The 18,708-nt window shown below is 48.9% G+C and overlaps 1 protein-coding gene across 2 annotated transcripts in view; it reads left to right on the top strand.

The window, feature by feature from the left end:
* The first annotated feature begins 8,118 nt into the window (after positions 1–8,118).
* Positions 8,119–18,708, top strand: part of VWF (von Willebrand factor) — a 172,054-nt gene continuing 161,464 nt past the window's right edge. Inside the window, exons 1-3 of one of the 2 annotated variants that reach the window (XM_025401752.1) lie at positions 8,119–8,141; positions 9,697–9,751; positions 11,515–11,679. In XM_025401752.1, coding sequence (XP_025257537.1) covers positions 9,697–9,751; positions 11,515–11,679 — 220 coding nt within the window. In that variant the 5' untranslated portion in view covers positions 8,119–8,141. Of the gene's footprint in view, positions 8,142–8,209; positions 8,461–9,696; positions 9,752–11,514; positions 11,680–18,708 lie in introns of those variants that run through there. The other variant, XM_025401750.1, reaches the window with a different exon arrangement.

Raw genomic sequence — 18,708 nt, forward strand, 5'->3', positions numbered from 1 at the left:
ACTTTATATTTTTGAAATAATTAAAATATTTAGAGAGGTATGGCCCCCTGGGTCTGACTCTCTGGGTTCCATTTTCTCTCTTCCTCCCCAGAGATAACTAGTATCCTGAATTTAGAGGTTTAGCACTCCACGTGCATGTTTCTTTTACTATAAAACGTATTTTTTGAGACAGTCTCAGTCTGTCACCCAGACTGTTGTGCAGTGGCATGATTATGGCTCACTGCAGCCTCGAACTGCCAGGCTCAAGTGATCCTCTTACCTTAGCCTCCGGAGTAGCTGGGACTAGAGACGTGCGCCACCACACCTGGCTAGCTTTTTGTTTTTTTTTCCGTAAAGATGGCGTCTCCATATGTTACCCAGGTTGGTCTTGAACTCTTGGCTTCAAGCAATCCTCTTGCCTTGGCCTCTGAAAGTGCTGGAATTACAGGTGTGAGTCACCATTCTTGGCTGATTAAACATCTTTGTAAGCAATAATACATAGTTTTATTTTACGTGGTCTTTACTTTTCCATAAATGGTACATATCCCCTGATGCTTGCTTTTGTTTTTTGCTCACCATTATTTTGGGGGTTTTTCCATGTTGATACATGTATACTAGGTTTATTTTTAATTGCTATTTGTTATTTCACCGGATGAACGTACCACAATTTATTCATTAATTCTTCTGTTGAAGTATATTTAGCCTGGTTTACACATCTTTGTGACTGCAGACACTGCTACAGTAAACATTCTGTGCATACTGGTTGGTGCACATGCATGAAAGTTTCTCTAGGGGATGTGCCTAGGAGTGCAGTTGCAGGGCAGGGCTATGGGGAGGAGCATCTTTAAATTTTATAGATATTTCCACAATTTTTCCAAAGTGCTTTACCTCTTGTTCTCAGCAACATGTAGGAATTTCAGGAGCCCCTCATCCTTGCCATTCTGAAAAGTGGATAACTACTTGTGGTTTTATTTAGATTTCCCTGATGACCAGTGGAGTTGAATGGGTTTTGGTGTTGTGTTTTTTTTTTGTGAGATGGAGTTTTGCTCTCGTTCCCAGGCTGGAGTGCAATGGTACAATGTTGACTCACTGCAACCTCCACCTCCTGGGTTCAAGAGATTCTCCTGCCTCAGTCTCCCGAGTAGCTGGGACCACAGGTATGCCACTACTCCTGGTTAATTTTTATGTTTAGTAGGGGTTTCACCGTGTTGGTCAGGCTGGTCTCGAACTCCTGACCTCGGGTGATCCCGCCGCTTCAGCCTTCCAAAGTGCTGGGATTACAGGTATGAGTCAGCACACCCAACATGGTTTTGGTATGTTTTCTGGCCAACTGCGTTTCCTCCTTTTCTGTGGATTGACTTGCCATATCACACTATTGCCCCCTGGGTGGTTTGCCTGTTTCTTTTTCTATTTGTCTTTTTTTTTTTTTTTTGGAGATGAAGTCTCGCTCTGTCGCCCAGGCTGGAGTACAGTGATGTGATCTGGGCTCACTGCAAGCTCTGCCTCCCAGGTTCATGCCATTCTTCTGCCTCAGCCTCCCGAATAGCTGGGACTACAGATACCACCACACCTGGCTAATTTTTTTTTTTGTAATTTTAGTAGGGAGGGGTTTCACCATGTTAGAATGGTATCTCTTCATTGGGTTTTCTTTTATGTCTTGAGACAAGATTTATGATTTTCTCCATAATGTTATTGGACAGTTTTTTTTTTTTTTTGGAGAGTCTTGCTCTGTTGCCCAGGCATGATCTCGGCTCACTGCAACCTCTGCTGCTCTGGTTCAAACGATTCTCCTGCCTCAGCCTCCCCAGTAGATGGGATTACAGCCATGCGCCACCACATCTGGCTAATTTTTTGTATTTTCAGTAGAGACAGGGTTTCACCATGTTGGCCAGGCTGGTCCCAAACTCCCGAACTCAAGTGATCCAACTACCTTGGCCTCCCAAAGTGCTGGGATTATAAGTGTAAGCCACCACGCCCAGCCTATTCTTAGGTATCTGTAGTAATTGCTACTTTACTAATAGGGTCACTTCAAAGATTATATTTTATAATTATATAAGAACATAATTTTTTTTGGGGGACGGAGTCTCGCTCTGTCACCCAGGCTGGAGTGCAGTGGCGCGATCTCGGCTCATTATAACCACCACCTTCCAGGTTCAAGCGATTCTATCACCTCAGCCTCCCAAGTAGCTGGGATTATAGGTGCTTGCCACCATGCCTGGCTGATTTTTGTATTTTTAGTAGAGACGGAGTTTCGCCATGTTGGCCAGGTTGATCTCAAACTCCTGACCTCGGGTGATCCACCTGCCTCGGCCTCCCAAAGTGTTGGGATTACAGGCGTGAGCCACCGCATCTGGCCAGGAACATAATAAATTTTAAAAAGGAATCTTGTAGCAAACTTCTGAACTCTGATTTTTCTAATTTTTCTGTGTAGACATTCATATCTTCAAATAATAACTACTTTGCTTTTTCCTAAGCTACGTGCCTCATATTTCCACCTCTTACTGTGCTGGCCTGGGCATCTGATCCAATATTGACTGGCAGTGATGACATTGAACATGCTTGTCGGTCGGGCGTGGTGGCTCACGCCTGTAATCTCAACACTTTGGGAGGCTGAGGCGGGCAGGTCACGAGGTCAGGAGATGGAGACCATCCTGGCTAACACGGTGAAACCGTGGTGAAAGTCATAAATCTTGTCGCAAGACACAAAACCCAATGAAAAGACACCATTCTGGCTAACACCATTGTACTCCAGCCTGGTGACACAGCGAGACTGTCTCAAAAAAAAAAAATGCATGTTCAAGTAATTTTTCTGCGTCAGCCTCCCTGGAAGCTGGGACTACAGGCGTGCGCCGCCATGCCCAGGTAATTTTTGTACTTTTAATAGAGATGGGGTTTCACCATGTTGGCCAGGATGGTCTAAATCTCTTGACCTCATGATCCACAGGCCTCAGCCTCCCAGAGTTCTGGGATTATAGGCGTGAGCCACCATGCCTAGCCTTGTTCTGCGTTTTAAAGGGAAAGTGGCTTCCATTTTACCTTAAGGATGAAATATGCTCTGTATCTCAGGCCAAGGACCTTCCCTTCTTTTATAGGTTACTTAAGTGTTTTGTTGTTTTCCATAAATGGGTGTTGTTGACTTTTACAAAACTGAAAGCTTTCCTGCTTTATAATTTTTCAAAAATAAATTTTAAGCTTATATCATTAAGTATACAAAAATCTATAGATTGTTTTCCTGGTGCATTGATCTTTATATCACCTTTTTCTATTTGGTGCTAATGATGACTTTGATCTTAAGGTCCATTGTGTGTGATAGTGCTATAAAACGCTTTTCCTTGGTCATCACTTACGTTTCCTTACCTTATGGTCTTTTGTGTCTTTATATTTTAGGACTGTCTCTTGAACATTGCTGGATTGCGTGCCTTTTTAACAAATCCAATTTGATAATGTCTCTTTTTATTATTGGTCTGTTTGAATTTTTTGTGCTGTTGTATTTTATACCATTTGTCTTGCTTTCTCCATTTTTCTCCTAGATCAATCTAGTTTTTAAAAATTTGTTGGTTTTTTTTTGATAGGTTTGGAAGACATATTCAATTCTATTTTAGTAGCTTCCTGTAAAATATTACTATGCAGTGTAGCCTTTACAAAGTCTAAAGTGATCACGACCTCTTTCTTCTGAGCAATACAAGGACCTTAATACGCTTTCACTCCTGTCTTACATGTTGTTGCTATCTGGTATTTTGGTTCTATCTAATTTTTAAAAACTCTCCAACTTATTACCGTTGTTATTGTTTTATATAATCACTGCCTGCTCATATTTACCCCCATATTTACTATTTTATTTACCTTTTCTTTTGGCATCTTGTTTCTAGGCTGAATTTTCTTCCTGGCAGAGTGAGGTGCCTCACACCTGTAATCCTGAGAGGCCGAGGCAGAAAGATTGAGCCCAGGAGCTCTAGGAGTTCGAGACCAGCCTCAGTAACATGGCAGAACCCTGTCTCTACCAAAAAATACAAAAATTAGCCAGGTATGGTGGTGCATGCCCATAGTCCCAGTTACTAGGGAGGCTGAGGTGGGAGGATCGCTTGAGCCCAGGTTGAGGCTGCAGTGAGATGTGACTGTGTCACTGCACTCCACCCTGGGTGACAGAGACCCTGTCTCAAAAACAACAAAAAATGTTTTTTCTCCCTGAAGTACTTTCTTTAGTAGTTTTTTCAGAAAGGACTGTTAATGTTAAACTCACTCTTTTTCTGGGGGAAAAAAGTCTGTTCCCTCAACTCTGAACAATAATTCATAGGTAGACCAGATGTTACAGTCCCCCTCCCACGGCCCTCTGACCCCAACTCTTCCAGTTTCTTCTAGACTACCAGTGTCTGCCCCTTTGTGCCTGAGGGCCAGAAGTGTTGAGGGCTGAATGCCTCCTGAAGCAGCCCTGGCAATAACTTGACAGGAAGGAATAAGTGTAGAAACTCCCGTTCCCTGACCCAAGACTGAAGATTCGGAGGCGTGGACCTTACATTTTCCCAGACTTTCCTCCACAAGGAAGCTTCCTTGTCCACTTGGTGACTGGCATAATAAACATCTTTTATTGGCTGCTTTTCCTGCCCTGTGTCACATTCCCACTTCCCTGCCGATGCTTCCTGCCCTCCCAATTCAATTATCTACACTAAAATACTCAGGGTCTGCTTCTGGAACTTCAAACTAAGACACTGCATATAGAATTATCCACGAATGGACTTTTTTCTCTCAGCACTTCTCTTTTATCTTCCAATTCTGTCATGTTTCTTAATTCCTCCTTTTTTTTTTTTTTTTTGGAGATGGAGTCTTACTCTGTCACCCAGGCTGGAGTGCAGTGGTGTGATCTTGGCTCACTGCAACCTCCGCCTCCTGGGTTCAGGCAATTCTCCTGCCTCAGCCTCTTGAATAGCTGGAATTACAGGCATGTACTACCACACCAGGCTAATAGTTGTATTTTTAGTAGAGATGGGATTTCTACATGTTGGCCAGGCTGGTCTCGAACTCCTGACCTCAAGTAATCTGCTGGCCTCAGCTTCCCAAAGTGCTGGGATTACAGGCATGAGCCACCGTGCCTGGCTGCTCCTCCATTTTTTTGTTTCCATATTTCAATAATTCCTTTAGAACCACTTCCCAGCTTTTTTTCTTTTTCTCCAAAAATATCCGGTGTATTTGAGTTTTCAGTTAACTTACTATATAAAGTTTTTTTTTTTTTTTTTTTTTTTTTTTTTGGGACAGGATCTCACTCTGTTGGCTAGGCTGGAGTGCGTGATTATGGCTCACTGCAGCCTCGACCTCCTGGGCTCAAGGGGTCCTCCTACCTCAGCCTCCTGAGTAGCTGGGACCCCAGGCATGCACCACCAGGCCCAGCTAATTTTTTATTTTTATTTTTTGTAGAGATGGGGGGTCTCGCTGTGTTGCGTAGGCTAGTGTCAAATTCCTGAGCACAGACAATCCTCTTGCCTCCGCCTCCCAAAGTGTTGGGATTATAGGTGTGAGCCTCCACGTCTGGGCTTAAAGTTCTTTTTCAAGTTTGGTTTTTTTTTTTTTTTTTTTTTTTTTTTTTTTTTTTTTTTTTTTTTTTTGACAGAGTGGCTTGGTCACCAGGCTGGAGTGCAGTGGTGCGATCTTGGCTCACTGCAACCTCCGTCTCCCGAGTTCAAGAGATTCTGCTGCCTTAGCCTCCGGAGTAGCTGGGACTACAGGTGCCCGCCACCATGCCCAGCTAATTTTTGTGTTTTTAGTACAGATGGGGTTTCACCATGTTGGCCAGGATGGTCTTGATCTATTGACCTCGTGATTCGCCTGCTGTGAGCCACCGTACCCTGCCTTAAAAAAAGTTGATTCTTTGTAAAGACAGGGTCTTCCTGTGTTGCCCAGGCTGGTCTTGAACTCCTGGTCTCAAGCGATTATCCCGTCTCAGCCTCCCAAAGTGCCGGAATTACAGACATGAACCACCATGCCTAGCCTCTATTATAATTTTAAACACTTAGGTTTTTCTTTTTATCTTTCTCTGATTTTATTATCTGAAATTCTTAGGGATCTAATTTTTGCTCATGGTAGATTGTTTTCTCAAGTGTTGAAAAATTTGTGATCTTGAATTCATCCTGAAGAGAGCCTTATTTGCATGAGTGTAAAGGATGAAAATTCTAGGCCGGGCGCGGTGGCTCATGCCTGTAATCACAGCACTTTGGGAGGCTGAGGCAGGCGGATGATGAAATCAGGAGTTTGAGACCAGCCTGACCAACATAGTGGAACCCTTTCTCTTCTAAAAATACAAAAAATTAGCTGGGTGTGGTGGTGGGTGCCTGTAATCCTAGCTACTTGGGAGGCTGAGGCAGGAGAACAGCTTGAAGCTGGGAGGTGGAGGTTGCAGTGAGCCATGATTGTGCCACTGCACTCCAGCTTGGTGGACAGTGCAAGACTCCATCTCAAAAAAAAAAAAAAAAAAATCTAAAGACTTAATTTTCCCTCCCCAACTGAAACAGGTGGAGACAGGCAAACTTCCTTATCTGCTACATTGGGGAATGGATTTTTTTCCTGGTCTACCGTTTGGAAGATGTTTCCCTTCCAAGTTTCAGCTTTATGCAGGGATCTCCGTTCTAGCTCTCCCTCTGGGTCAGGCCCGGAGCTGAACTGCCCATTCTTGCAATGTGCAGCCTCCAGTCTGGAGGGTTCCCAGACTGGCCTACGCTAGGCCACCCATGGGCCTACCTTGCCTCATGCTTATTTAGGCTCGTCTTCCTCATTGACCCTTGAAGATATTCCTTACTTTCCTCCCAGATCAACTGTGCATTTAAAAAATATTTGTTGTATTTAGCACAGCAGTGTAAAGGTATGTTGTAATGAGAGGGTTTTCAGATTATTTAGTTTTTTTAAAAAGCTAGAAGTGGAAATCCCGATGGCCTTTTTTTTTTTTTTTTTTTTTTTCCTCCGTGAGACGGAGTCTCTGTCACCCAGGCTGGAGTGCAGTGGTGAGATCTCGGCTGACTGCAAGCTCTGCCTTCCGGGTTCACACCATTCTCCTGCCTCAGCCTCCCGAGTAGCTGGGACTACAGGTGCCCACGACCACGCCTGGCTAATTTTTTGTATTTTTAGTAGAGACCGGGTTTCACCGTGTTAGCCAGGATAGTCTCGATCTCCTGACCTCGTGATCGCCTGCCTTGGCCTCCCAAAGTGCTGGGATTATAGGTGTGAGTCAGCATGCCTGCCCCCCCAATGGCCTTTTCTACTGTCTCATGCTGATTCTGCCTCTTGTGCCATTTTTCTTCCTTGGGAGCGTGCATCTTTCTCTTCTGGGGCGGTAAAGGGAGTGGTGGAGTGCGAGGTATGTGGGAAGGGAGGAGGTTGGAACCTAGTGGTTTCTCAGTCTTAGGGCAGGGGGTTATCATGGAGAAGCAGTGAGGAGGTCTTCCATACCCAGACATGCCTCAGGGTGCTCGTCTCAGTGCCTGGAATCCCAGCATGAGAGTCACCTTCCCCCCACCCCTGCCCATTTCATCAGTTACTTATTTTAGTAGGAATTAGTTTAGCAGATGTTGAGAATTAGGCTTTTGGGAATGGGAGGCTGGGAAGAATGTGTGTGTGTATATAAGGGCAGGGTACCAGAAGTGGCTGGAAGCGTCCTTGAGAATTAGAATTATTAGAATGTAGAAACAGTAAAAGTGTTAGACTCAAACCATCGCTCCCCACCTTCATTTTACAAAGGCCTAGGCTTGTGGCCAAGACCTTCATCTTTAACCGGTCCATTCAACCCTGGCCAGGACCCAAGTGGACTGTTTTTGTCAGGGCCAGGACCGGATCCTTCATACCTGGGGTGCATAGGAAGTGTTAGTGCTCCCCTTCCTCCAAACACAGCAGCAAAGTTGGCTCAGGTTGAGGTGTTTTTCCCAACTTCCCTGGAGCCCAGCCCTGGAAGCTGGATCAGGAAGCTGTTTTGTTCTGGTGTGACTCCCCGCAGCCTGTATCAGCCTGCCCTGAGGCAACCAGCATTCCTGGTTAATCCCGCCCAGGTGGGGCACTCTAGGAAGACCAGGGATCAAGTGTGGGGGTGTAGGGGTGGGGGGGTGTTTGGGGAGGGCAAGGCAGTTCATTAAGGCAGCTGCCAGGAGGTCTCCCTCCAAACTCTACAAAGCTTTATCAGCTTGGAGGTACTTCTAATACCATTTCCTTTCATTGTTCCCTTTTGGTAATTAAAAGGAGGCCAGTCCCCAGTTGCGGCAGCTCACAGCTATTGTGGTGGGAAAGGAGGGTGGTTGGTGGATGTCACAGCTTGGGCTTTATCTTCCCCAGCAGTGGGAACTCCACAGCCCCCGGGCTACTTAACAGCAAGACAGTCAGGAGCTGTAGCAGACCTGATTGAGCCTTTGCAGCAGCTAGGAGCATGGCCTAGGGTGGGAGGCACCATTGTCCAGCGGCTGAGTTTCCCAGGGACCTTGGAGATACCCGCAGCCCTCATTGCAGGGGAAGGTATGGCCTTTGGAAGGAGAGCTGGCTCAGTTGTGGGAGGAAGATGCAGGACTTGACTGATCCCTGCTCCTGGGGAGCTGGGGTTCTCTGTCCCTGGACTGGAAGGGCTTTGTTTGGAGGGGCAATTCAGTTCAGCCAGGGGTGATCCTAATACTCCCTCCTCCACTTGCCTCTGAGGGTCCTAGGCCTGCTTTTTCTTCATGCAGTGAGTTTTACTGTTTCATAGTACTTCACTCGAGTTGGAATGAGCTTTGTCCTCACCTGTGATAACTTTCTGGGAGCAGCTGAATGTACCTGAGTGTTAGGACTGGGAGGGGACACTTGCTTGGAGACCAAGACCTGGCCGTAACTGACATCTCAGTGTTCCTTCCACAGATATATCACATATTGGCTTTATTTCACCTTTGGCTGGATGGGACCTTAGGTGGGAAAGGAGTTGCCCCCAGTGAATCTCAGGCGACAGATTCTGCATTTCATTTAACCACCTTTCCCAGAGGAGAGGGCTACAGCAGGGGCTCTAAGGGACTTGGGGTATGCTGTGCCAGCCAGGGTTAATTGTCCCTCTCTTGGGGGTCACACAGTAGGGAAGTCTACCTGCATCCAGGGCTGCTGGACTCCTGTCCATTTTTTCAGACGACCTCAGCAAACATTTGCTGGGCGTCTCCTGGGTGCTAAGCATCTTGCCAGGTGCTGGGGTTGGAGACAAGGGAGACAGCCCTTGCTCTTGTGAAGGCCCTCGTGGTACAGACTCGGGGGCCAACAAGCAAACCATCAAGTTAGCAGTTCCTGAGCATTCTCTGTGTCTGGGCTGCTGTGGTGGGCACAGAAGTGTAGGATGGTTCCTACTCGCCAGTTTGGATGCAGAGGCAGGAAGGAATGAGGTGTGTGTCAGCTCCCAGCTGCTTCAAGAGGCAGGGACATGAGAGAGGCCCGGCTGGCCTGGAGGGAAGGCAGGGTTTGCCTCCTGTCTTGGGCCTGGGACTGCTGTCTGTGGAAAGGTGCCCACAAGTCCCAGCTCACAGCGATTGTCACCCTTGGGCCTGGCACTGGCCAGGGGTTTCTGGGGGTGGGTGGGCCAGAAGGCCATGTTCAAAGGGGAAAAAGGGGGTCATGAGGATCCAGCTTCTCTCCTGCTTCAAAGAAACGTTTTTGCTACTGCATGCCCTGACAGTCACCACACCAGCAGCCACCTACCTGGGCAGCCATGACCAGCTCATATCTCTTCCTTCTCTGCAGATGATTCCTGCCAGATTGGCCGGGGTGCTGCTTGCTCTGGCCCTCGTCTTGCCAGGTAGGTACCAAAGGGCCTCCATTTCTCATTCCTGCCCCAGGGCCATCTGGGGTGACCCCTTTCTGGGAGTCAGCAGGTGTGTCTGGAGCTCCCCTGTGTGCCTAGCCCCAACTTAGGCTCCCGCTGGTTGCTTCCTGTGAAGGTTCCGCAGAGTTCCTACCCTTGACTTGTATTGCAGAGACCAGGTACCTGCAAATGCCGCCATCTATTAAGACGCATAAAGGTGGCACAGAACTGCCCTATATTATGGGGCCACAGCATGAGGAAGAAGAAATCCAAGACTTGGATGGATTATTAGTTTTAGATGAGATTGTGGAGGTCACCTAGTTGAACCTCCCATGGTACAAATGAAGAGACCGAGGGTCAGAGAGGAAAAATGACTGCCCCAAAGTCTAGAGCCAAAATCGGAGGTCAGTCTTTGTGGGTCCCAGGCCAACACCCTTTCCACTGCACTGCATCACACTGCTGCCCTTCCCTTGCCTAAGATTCTGAGCCTGTAAATGGTGGGAGGGGACTTTTGACCTTGGGTACTTACCACTTAGGTCTCTCCGGTCAGCAGCATCCAGTTGCTGCCTGCGGGTGAGTCTGGGGAAAAAAAAAATACACATTGTCACACTCTCTGCATCTTCAGGTGGGTCTTTTGCCAGGAACCTAGAACGCTTAAGAGATTTACTGCTGTATTTCCCCACCTGCCGACACACAGGCGCGCACACACAACTGTGGTCAGTGAAGGAGTTAGCATGTGACGCTGGAGGAACTGACACTTCAGAGTGTGTGTCAGGCACACCGTCTGATCTGTTTAAAATTTAACCTGCTCAAGATATACTAGACTTATGTACAAAGATGCTCATTGCAATCTATAACATTAAAACATGGAAACATGCTAGATACCTAACAATAGAGGGCTATACTATAGACATTGAGATGCAAAATATGATGCAGCCACTAAAAACCACGTATTGGAAGTACATACAATAGCGCGATGAATGATTTACAATCTATTGAGAAATAAACAGGTTATAGGTAGTTTGCACAAGGTGGTCACCAATTTATGAAAAACCCACAGCTGTGTGTATGCTATAAAATGGAAAGATGAACATTGAAATGTTAATTCTAATCGCTAAATGTTGGGTTACAGATGGTTTTAACTTTGTGTTTTCTTTTCTTTCCTCGTTTTTGAGACAGAGTCTCTCGCCCAGGTTGGAGTGCAGTGGTGCGATCTTGGCTCAGTGCAACCTCTGCCTCCCGGGCTCAAGTAATTTTCCTGCCTCAGCCTCACGAGTAGCTGGGATTACAGGTGCCTACCACCGCACCCGGCTAGTTTTTGTATTTTTAGTAGAGACAGGGTTTCACTATGTTGGGCAGGCTGGTCTTGAACTCCTGACCTCAGGTGATCCGCCCACCTCGGCCTCCCAAAGTGCTGGGATTATAGGCATAAGCCACTGTGCCCGGCCAGCTTCTTTGTGTTTTCTTCTGTATGCTCCAAATTTTTAATAATGAACATGATGACATTTTAAATCAGTAAGTAAATGTCATTAAAACTAGATTTCCTGAAAAACTGTTCCTTAGTTATTGCTGTGAGTCTGGGGTCGTATGTGGGAGCTGAAAGCAACAGCTTTAGTCTCATTTAGGATGGAAAATACCTCTGCACAGCCCAATATCTCTGAGGCAGTCTAATTTCTATGAGGCCAGAGAGGTTTGAGCTGATGGTCCCAGTTGTGGCCCAGGATCACCAGCCCAACCTGTGGCCTCTCCCCCTCCAGGGACCCTTTGTGCAGAAGGGACTCGCGGCAGGTCATCCATGGCCCGATGCAGCCTCTTCGGAAGTGACTTCATCAACACCTTTGATGGGAGCATGTACAGCTTTGCGGGATACTGCAGTTACCTCCTGGCAGGGGACTGCCAGAAACGCTCCTTTTCGATTATTGGTGAGTTCTGGGCACTGCAGGGAGGAATCCAGAGTGTTGGCCGAGCTCAGCCCTGGTGTGGGGAAGGGATTCCTGCTCTCGTAATAGTGTCTGAGCTAAAAGGTCACTGCTGAGAACAAGGAGAGGAACAGCCTTTCTGTGACATGTCACCCCTCTTGGCTTTCCCCGGGTCTCTTACCACGGGAGCCGCGTGGGATGAATGAAGAGATTCTTCATCCTCTGGTAGTTCACTGTGTCCATTGCTCTGGGTCCAGGCGATGCCCTGGGAATGCCACAGCATCAAGGCGAATGGTGAATTGGAGGAAGGTGCTTTGGAACATGTAAAACTCCTTGCCAAAGGGAAAACTCGTTTTCTTGGTGGCCTGTGGATCAGAACCTCAGCTTATGCTGAGGACTTCCTGTATTCCTGGAGAAGGGCTGGTCCTGTCCCTCCCATGTTCCTGTATCCCCACAACAGGCCTGGGATGTAGCTGTAGTCACCCCAGTTTTACCAATGGAGAACCAAGGCCCATGGAGGTTGTATCTTCCTTCCAAGGCCTGACAGACAATAAAAGGTGGAGCTGAGGCCGGCGCAGTGGCGCATGCCTGTAACCCCAGCACTTCAGGAGGCCAAGGAGGGTGGATCACCTGAGGTCAAGAGTTTGAAACCAGCCTGACCAACATGGTGAAACCCCATCTCTACTAAAAATACAAAAATTAGCCAGGTGTGGTGGTGTGTGCCTGTAATTCCAGCTACTTGGGAGGCTGAGGCAGGAGAATCGCTTGAACCTGGTTGCAGTGAGCCAAGATACACCCTAGCCTGGGCGACTCCGTCTGGGAGGAAAAAAAAGGTAGAGCTGGAATTTTGATCCCAGGCCTTTCAGGCTGACAGAACATTTCTCTGGACTAAGAGAGAGGACCCTCGCCGAGGTGGGGAGGGGCAGTGATGGACGATTATGGTTTGGTGACCTCCACATACTAAAAACTAACCAATGTGTGCAGTGTGTGAGGGAGGGATGCCAAAAAACCTAGCAAACCTGGGGGCCCCAGCCTTGGAACGGAGATGCCAAAGGACAGGCTCATGCTGTTAAAAGATATTCATGACACTTGTTAAAGCAACTAAGGAAGACTTTCAAGAGGGACTGCTGCCATGTGGGTTTTTGCAGAGGGGGAGAGAGAGGGCTCAAGTTTTTTTTTTTTTTTTTTGTTGTTTGAGACAGTCTTGCTCTGCTGCCCAGGCTGGAGTGCAGTGGCACGATCTCAGCTCACTGCAAGCTCCACTTCCTGGGTTCATGCCATTTTCTTGCCTCAGCCTCCCGAGTAGCTGGAACTACAGGCACCCACCACCACGCCTGGCTAATGTTTTATATTTTTTAGTAGAGACGGGGTTTTCACCGTGTTAGCCAGGATGGTCTCGATCTCCTGACCTCGTGATCCGCCCACCTTGGCCTCCCAAAGTGCTGGGATTACAGGCATGAGCCACCGCACCCGGACAAGAGGGCTCGACTTTGAATACAACAAGGAAAAGTGAAGATTTAGGCCCAAGGAGGAGGGTGGTGTAGGGGTCAGTGGTAGAAAATTACAAAGAGGAAACCTCAGAAGAGGGGATATTCTGGTTAACCCAGCTTGACAGGAGTCTTGCTGATCACATATTGAGGGTGGCGGCATCTTTTCTAAATCGACTTAGCAGGATTCTTATTAAAACTGGACTGAGGCCAGGCGTGGTGGCTGAACACCTGTAATCCCAGCACTTTGGAAGGCCGAGGTGGGTGGATCACGAGGTCAGAAGTTTGAGTTAAACCCGGTCTCTACTAAAGATACAAAAAATTATCCGGGCATGGTGGTGCATGCCTGTAATCCCAGCCACTCGGGAGGTTGAGGCAGAGGTTGCAGTGAGTGAGATCGTGCCTTTCGCCCTGTTGCCCAAGCTGGAGTGCAGACTCCATCTCAAAAAAAAAAAAAAAAAACCACACAACTGGACTGAGCAGGCCAAGGACAGGGCCCAAGGCCAAGGCTTAATTTAAAAGAGGGCTCAGAAGCACCCACTCATTTGGTCAAGGTGGGGGTCTTTGGCAACACCCAGACACTTACCTGAGATCTGGGCTGTAGGGCTCCTGGGATCATTGCCCCATCAGTCAGTGGGGACTGCTGCAGGGTCCTCCGTGTGCCCAGCACTGGGCTAGGCTCTGGCACCTGGCTGTAGCTATGAGCTCCCCTAATTCCTGGTCTCTCCTTGAGGCCATCTTTGCCAGCTGCCCTGACTCTGCTGGGAAACCTATCACATGTGACATCTGGGCACTGCCATCCTTCCCACTCCTCAGGGATAAGGAGCATGTCTCACTCATCCGTTTCCTGGTGTTGAGCTCACTGGGTTCTCTGTTGTGCTGAAGATTATGTATTTTTTGAGACAGAGTCTTGCACTGTTGCCCAGGCTGGAGTGCAGTGGCGTGATCTTGGCTCACTGCAACCTCCACTTCCTGGGTTCAAGCAGTTCTCCTGCCTCAGCCTCCCAAGTAGCTGGGATTACAGGCGCCACCACGCTCGGCAAATTTTTGTATTTTTAGTAGAGACGGGGTTTCACCATCTTGGCTAGGCTGGTCTCGAACTCCTGACCTTGGGTGATCCACCCGCCTCGGCCTCCCAAAGTGCTGGGATTACAGGCATAAGCCACCAGGCCTGGCCGGAAGATATTTACAGCGTGTGTGTGAGCAACCACGGGAAAGGAGCTTTGGATAACCAGAGAGGACAGGGGAGGGTGCTGCCTGCCATGGGGACAGCATGAGAAGTGGGGAGGCTGAAGGGGCATGTGCTTCTGACGTGGAGCCCTGGGGAGGTTAGTGTAGCTGGAGCAGCAGTTGCCAAACTCCAGGCTGCATCAGGACCACCCGGAGGGCTGTGACAAATGGATCACTGGGCCCTGCCCCTGGAGTTCTGACTCAGTAGATCTGGAAGAGGGCCTGAAAATTTCATTTCTAACAATTTCCCTGCTGCCGCTGCTGCTCTTAGAGTGGGTAACTAGACTTTGCGTGGGACTGGAGGAGAGTGGGCTGAGAGGCTGGGCCATCGGGTGAGGCTGCAGTGGAGGGTCTTGAAGTCTGATGGGGAATTTGAGTCCATTCTGCAGGCTGAGGAACTAGTGTAAGGCCTTGTGCAGTAGGGAAGTGGTGAGAGGAAACTTTTTTTGCCAGGATGGTCCTGAAAGGGAAAGAGGTGGTAGGTGGAGTGGCCTTGGCCGTTGTAACCAGGCAGGCAGTGAAAAGGCCAGAGATGCCCCAGGGCATGACAAATCAAAGTCATCCTCAACACCAACGTGAGGGTCCCAACTTGATTCAGGGGCTGCAGCTGGGGAGGAACTGGAAGAGCAGCTGGAGAGAACCCCCCACCCCTGCCCCTGGGAAGCTGAAGACTCATGCCCTCCCTACCTTGGGTGACCCTAGATTTTGTTTAAAGTAGATTTTACCATTTTATAAATCACAGCAGAGCTGATACAGACCTCTACCTGTGATGGCTCTGGGGTTGTCAGTGGGAATGGAGGGTTAGAAGCGACCAGAGGAGGCCAGGTGCAATGGCTCACGCTTGTAATCCCAGCACTTTGGGAGGCCGAGGCAGGTGGATCACCTGAGGTTGGGAGATCGAGACCAGCCTGGCCACCATGGTAAAACCCCGTCTCTACTAAAAATACAAAAATTAGTCTGTGGTGACATGCACCTGTAATCCCAGCTGCTCAGGAGGCTGAGGCAGGAGAATCACTTGAACCTGGAAGGTGGAGATTGTGGTGAGCCAATATTGTGCCACTGCACTCCAGCCTGGGCACAGACTGAGACTGTCTCAAAAAAAAACACCAGAGGAAGATTTTGATGGAGACACTGCAGTGCCCGGCGTGGGGGCAGGGGCGGGGGGTGGATTGCTGTCTGGACTCCACAATCTGTTTGTTCAGCTCTGCTCTGGAGTCCCTGCCCCGAGGCGGGCTTGTAAACAACATGTACTAATACCTTAGTCCCAGGCAGAGAGTTCATGTTTTGGGCTCAGAGAGCCAAGTTAGCATGTTGGAAAAGCTCCCAGTTCCCTTCCCCTATTTCAGCCCAACTCCAGACCCCTCCCCATGTCAGGGCCCCTGGTGGGGACATGTAGGGTGTGCTGGTGCCTCTGGGCTGTCACCTCCAGGAAGCCCTTTTGCCCATTCCACCCGTCCAGTACTGGGCTTATCAGCTTATGCTCCCTTGTCGGTTTCCTTTCCACAGAACTGGGTGGCTCTGCCCCCAGCAGGAAATGGAAGCACAGATGGAGCCACAGCTGGCGTCGGAAAACCTGTGTTCTCCTCTGCTCTCCCTCTTCACTGAGTGTTCTGAGGGCAGTTACGCTCTTAGCCTCCAATTCCTCATCTTTTTTTTTTTTTTGAAACGGATTCTTGCTCTCGTCCAGGCTGGAAGGCTGGAGTGCAATGGCGTGACCTCGGCTCACTGCAGCCTCCCCCTCCTGGGTTCAAGCGATTCTCCTGCCTCAGGCTCCTGAGTAGCAGGGATTACAGGTGTGCACCACCACACCCTGCTAATTTTGTTTTTAGTAGAGACGGGGTTTTTCCCATGTTGGTCAGGCTAGTCTCGAACTCCCGACCTCAGGTGATCTGCCCACCTTGGCCTCAGTTCCTCATCTTTAAAATGGAGATACCGTGAGCAAGGGAGATATGTTATCTGAAAATGTGACTGCTTAGCCCAGCTGAGTTACTGAAAGCAGCCAGCTTAACATGGGGTGTTCACTTGGAATCGCTATGCAGAGATGGGGGCTGCTTGGCCCCCAGGCATTTCTGTGAGATCAGGGTCACTTCAGTTGCATCTGTCCCTCATAATCCACACAGGTTTGTGCTAGAGGTCTGGCCTCTCGGGCCACCGTTTTCCGGGTTTCAGTGGCCACAGAGGAATTAGAAGGGCCATGGAAGACCTGTCTACTTCAAAACCCCTCGGTGGGATTCCCCACCAGGTCACCATTTTCTTATAAACTACTTGTCCTTGTGAAGTGTCCATTTTCTGGGAGATTGTTTGCCTAAACAAGGTTACAGATCAAACATACTTTAAATTGGTTTTATTTTTACCAAAACCGTGCTGCTAATGTCATAGAGAATGGGTGGCTGTTTTGGCTGTTGGTGGTGGTGACAGGTTTGGGGGTGTGGAAGAAGCGGAAGAATTGGGGGTGGGCTGGCACTGGTGCGTCAGGGCAGCCAGGGGCACTGGGTCAGGGGAGGGAGCCCAGGACTCGGGCCCTGCAGTTTCGGTTTCCGTGCACATACCCACCTTCTGTTCCATTGTTCTCCAATGACATCCTGTCTCCTTGACGGTAAATCGCACATCCACATTCCTCCCGAGTGCCTGTGGACCTTATTCATATCCTGGGTAAAGTGTTTGTCTGCACATGAAGGGCCACCTGGTGCCAAGGCAAGGCCCCTGTCCTTGATCTTGTCTCCTGGTGAGGCAGGCTGCAGGGTTCGAGGCCAAGGCGACACGGCTCTTTGCCAGGCAGCGCAGAGGCCAGAGGGAGACCATGGGAGCCCTGGTTCCTGCTCTCTGTAGGGACTGCTCTTCCTAAGCTGCAGCTGCAGGATCTGGCTCCCAAACCAGCCAAGAAAGAGCCATCAACAACCAACAGCCTGCTGAGTCACTTCCCCTGCGGAGCCTTAGTTTCCGTGGCGTGGTCAGACCAGACCCCTCTTCTCAGTTTGGAGGGAGGGTCACCTGCACCAGAATCACAGGTGTAGAAGGTAGAGTGTTTGATGGAAATTCAGATGAGTGAGTTCTACCCTAAAGCCTAAGCACGCGCCCAGGTCTGACTGTGGTTCCAGTTCCTGGCCTGCTTCTGAAAGTCCCAGGATTCCTTTTGCTCTAACACGTGGGCGAGGAGCTTACTCCTCACGCAGCGCCTTGATCACTGCGTTCCACAGGCCTGGTGGGAGCCTCTGGGAGAGCTTCGCTGGCTTGTCTTGCCTCTTTAGGGTGACAGCCAGCCTCTCTTTTCCTAAGAGTTGTAGGAAGTGCTAACCTGGAGGTCTGTGGAGCACAGGGGTCTCTGCTGGGCTCACTGGCGATTTCTAACGGCTCGTTTTTCTAATGGCCCATTTTCCTAATGGCTGCACATCATCTGATCCCCCGAGTTCTGCATCGAGAGAATGAGGCAAATAAAATGCAAGACTGATCTGGAGTTCTCCCTGCATTAGTGGTTAGCACAATCTAGAACATTCTGATGCCCTGTTACGCAGCTTTGTGTTGCAAAAAGGGGATCTGGACAGTCAAGCCTGAGTGTAGGTTCTCTTTCCACAGTGGAAACCAGGGGTTCTTAGTTGGGGTGATTTTCCCCCTGAGGACATTTTGGGTTGTCACAACTGTGGGGTGGGTGCTGCTGGCATCTAGTGGGTAGAGGCCAGGAGGCTGCTGGTTCTCCCACCATGTGCAGGGAAGTGTCTGGCCCTGAATTCAATAGTGATGCAGTGGAGAAATCTTTTCTCTTGTAAACCTAGGCCTTAGTTTCTCCATCTGTAATAACTAACATTTAAAGAGAATAGGATAGAAAACATCAGAAAAGATCGAGTGCATGGCACACGGCAAGGGTAAATACGATATGAAATGTATGTGTGTGTGTCTTGAGTCATAAATTGTGTTTTTACTATGCTTTTTGAGCAAAAGAGTTTAAGAGCCACTTAGATCCTTCCTGCTGCCATAGTATGTTTTTCTGAATTGCAGACTTCCCTAGGTCACACGTTGAAAAAATCTCATTGGCCGGGCGCGGTGGCTCAAGCCTGTAATCCCAGCACTTTGGGAGGCCGAGACGGGCGGATCACGAGGTCAGGAGATCGAGACCATCCTGGCTAACCCGGTGAAACCCTGTCTCTACTAAAAAAATACAAACTAGCCGGGCGAGGTGGCAGGCACCTGTAGTCCCAGCTACTCGGGAGGCTGAGGCAGGAGAATGGCGTAAACCCGGGAGGCAGAGCTTGCAGTGAGCTGAGATCCGGCCACTGCACTCCAGCCCGGGCAACAGAGCGAGACTCCGTCTCAAAAAAAA

This window comes from Theropithecus gelada, chromosome 11 (genome assembly GCF_003255815.1).
Source record: "Theropithecus gelada isolate Dixy chromosome 11, Tgel_1.0, whole genome shotgun sequence".
NCBI classification, from domain to species: Eukaryota; Metazoa; Chordata; class Mammalia; order Primates; family Cercopithecidae; genus Theropithecus; species Theropithecus gelada.